General features: G+C 46.1%; 1 protein-coding gene across 1 annotated transcript; it reads right to left on the bottom strand.

The window, feature by feature from the left end:
- Positions 1–243: 243 nt before the first annotated feature.
- On the bottom strand, positions 244–1,862 carry LOC141620186 (uncharacterized). The gene is made up of 4 exons (XM_074437120.1): positions 1,250–1,862; positions 1,046–1,112; positions 655–754; positions 244–480 (listed from the first exon to the last, which is right to left on the bottom strand). Exons 1-4 carry the CDS (start codon positions 1,860–1,862, stop codon positions 244–246), a joined length of 1,017 nt encoding a protein of 338 aa, XP_074293221.1.
- Positions 1,863–3,162: the final 1,300 nt, after the last annotated feature.

Below are 3,162 nucleotides of genomic sequence, written 5' to 3'. Positions count from 1 at the left end.
GATCTTACGATATCAATACGACTAAACAATTAACTCGACTCAATGCGATATAAAATACGGAGTATTACAGTCTTCCCCCCTTAAAATGAACTTCGTCCCGAAGTTCGCTCATCTAGCAAACCCCCACGCATCGGTGTGGGTACCAAAACAGATTTTCTAATGTAGATAACTCATGGATTTAGGTCAGAAACAAAATGTTACATTCTACCCTCCTAAAAAGAAAGTTACGTCCCGGAACTTACCTCATGCAAACAGGTGTGGATAGCTCTCCCTCATGGAAGCCTCAGTCTCCCATGTAGCTTCCTCAACATTGTGGTTAGTCCACAAGACTTTCACCAAAGCTGTCTCTCCATTCCTGGTTTTCCTCACTTTCCTGTCCAAAATCTCCTTAGGTGTCTCCAGATAGGACAACTGCTCATCCAACTCGATCACCTCAGGACTCATCAACACATGTGATGGATCGCTCAAGTACCTCCGCAACTGGGAAACATGAAAGACATTGTGAACTCTGGCTAACGCTGGTGGCAAAGCTAAACGATATGCCACCTCTCCAACTCTGTCCAAAATCTCATAAGGTCCGATGAATTTCTGACTCAGCTTTCCTCGCTTCCCGAACCTCATAACTCCCTTCATCGGCGACACTTTGAGTAGTACCTTCTCTCCCACCTCGAAAGAAATGTCACTTCTCCTAGTGTCGATAGCTCTTCTTCTCGTCATTCCCGAGAAGCTCTCATCTTTTGCCTCGATAATCTGACTGTTCAACCATCTCCGAATCATCTCGGCCCCAAAACGACAAATGTCGATCGATCATCCCAACACACAGGACTCCTGCATTTCCTACCATAAAGCGCCTCAAATGGTGTCATCCCAATGCTAGCGTGATAACTGTTGTTGTAAGAAAACTCGATCAACCCCAGTCTATCCTCCCAAGATCCGCCAAACTCTAGAACACAAGCTCTCAACATATCCTCGAGGGTCTGAATAGTCCTCTCTGTCTGACCGTCAGTAGCAGGATGAAAAGCGGTGCTCATCTTCAGTTGAGTACCCATCAATGAGTGCAATTCCTGCCAGAACTTGGATAGAAACCTGGAATCTCTGTCGGAGACGATATCCTTAGGCACACCATGCAACTTTACCACGTACTGAACATAAGCCTTAGCCAACTCAGCCTTACTTTAAGTATCTTTCATGGGAATAAAGTGAGCTGACTTGGTCAACCTGTCGACGATCACCCAAATCATGTTGTTACCTCTTTGAGTCCGAGGCAACCCAACGATGAAGTCCATGGAAATACTCTCCCACTTCCACTCTGGCACATCTAGCGGCTGAACTTTCCCCTGTGGTCTCTTGTGCTCACCCTTCACCCTCTGGCATGTCAAACTTCGAGACACGAACTCAGCGACTTCCTTCTTCATATTAGGCCACCAAAACGTCTTCTTGAGGTCCTTGTATAACTTATCCCCTCCAGGGTGTACAGAATAAGGAGTATCATGTGCCTCAGTGAGAATTTTCTTCTTCAGTTCCTCGTTAGCTGGCACACACCACCTCTGTCCAAACCTCAAGCTCCCATCCGAATGGATACTGAATTTTGAGTAAGGTTCTGCACCTGCCTGCTCTACCTCATTGCGCCATTTCTGAATCCTAGCATCCTCTTTCTGTAGCTCTCGAATCTCCTCATACAACTCCGGCTCAATTGTCATATCTCCAATGGTCTCACCTCGTCGGATCATGTAAATCCCCATCTTCCTTAGCTCACCAAGCATTCTCACCCTGGATTTGGCACTGATCAGGGCATGGATAGACTTCCGACTTAAAGCATCGGCTACGACATTCGCTTTCTCTTCATGATAGAGTAAGTCCATGTCATAGTCGCCAATCAACTCGATCCATCTCCTCTGTCTCATGTTCAGCTCCTTCTGAGTATAGATATACTTCAGGCTCTTGTGGTCAGAAAATACCTTGAAAGTCGCTCCATAGATATAATGTCGCCACAACTTAAGAGCAAACACCACGGCTCCCAATTCTAGATCATGGGTAGGTTAATTCTCCTCATACGTCTTCAACTGTCGATAAGCGTGCGCGATTACCTTACCGTTCTGCATCAACACACACCCTAACCCTTTCTTGGAAGCATCAGTATACACTTCGAAGTTATCATTCCCGTTTGGCAAAGCAAGGACAGGAGCTGTGGTTAAGTGCTCTTTAAGTGTTAAGAAAGCCTTCTCACAACTCTCGTCCCAAACAAACCTGTTCTCCTTCCTCATTAGGGATGTCAATGGTTTTGCTATCTTCGAAAAATCTTTGACAAACCTCCTGTAGTATCCAGCTAGTCCCAAGAAACTTCGAATTTCGCCCACATTCTTTGGGCTCTGCCATCTAGTCACGGCCTCGATCTTGCTAGGATCCACTGACACCCCTTCCTTGGAAATCACATGCCCCAGAAAGGTAACTTTCTTCAACCAGAACTCGCACTTACTCAACTTGGCATACAACTGATTCTCTGCCAGAGTTCTCAACACAATCCTCAGATGCTCCTTGTGCTCTTCCTCATTCTTGGAGTAAACCAAAATATCATCGATGAATACAACCACGAACTTGTCCAGGTAAGGACTGAACACCCGATTCATCAGGTCCATAAACACAGCTGGCGCATTGGTCAATCCGGGGCATGACCACGAACTCATAGTGTCCATATCTGGTTCTGAATGCAGTCTTAGGGATATCCTCGTTCTTTATCCTCAGTTGATGATAACCCGACCTCAGGTCAATCTTCGAGAACACTCCAGCCCCACTCAATTGGTCAAACAAATCATCGATCCTTGGCAAGGGATATCGGTTCTTGATAGTCACGTTATTCAACTCTCGGTAATCCACACACAGCCTCAAACTTCCATCCTTTTTCTTGACAAATAGGACAGGTGCTCCCCAAGGTGAAACACTGGGTCGAATATAACCCTTCTCAGCCAACTCATCGGATTGCTTCTTCAATTCTTCCATCTCTTTTGGTCCCATACGGTATGGTGGTTTAGAAATAGGTCCCGCTCCCGGCTTTAGATCAATGGAAAAGTCAACGTCGCGCTTAGGTGGTAGCCCAGGAATCTCTTCCGGAAATACCCCCTCAAAGTCTCTCACCACAGCTATGTCAGAAATCCTAGGGGTCTC

This window comes from Silene latifolia, chromosome X (genome assembly GCF_048544455.1).
Source record: "Silene latifolia isolate original U9 population chromosome X, ASM4854445v1, whole genome shotgun sequence".
Classification (NCBI taxonomy): Eukaryota; Viridiplantae; Streptophyta; class Magnoliopsida; order Caryophyllales; family Caryophyllaceae; genus Silene; species Silene latifolia.
The sequence above is the reverse complement of the archived record's forward strand: the minus strand, read 5'-3'. Positions and strand labels throughout refer to the sequence as shown.

Bases quoted from the DNA above. Each gene is read 5' to 3' on its own strand.
- LOC141620186 (XM_074437120.1), bottom strand. From the start codon at position 1,862: ATGGACTTACTCTATCATGAAGAGAAAGCGAATGTCGTAGCCGATGCT. The intron at 755-1,045 runs GTACTCAACTGA...ATGGTTGAACAG, and splicing joins GGAATTGCACTCATTGATGG to TCAGATTATCGAGGCAAAAG. The intron at 481-654 runs GTACTACTCAAA...CATGTTTCCCAG, and splicing joins CTTTCGAGGTGGGAGAGAAG to TTGCGGAGGTACTTGAGCGA.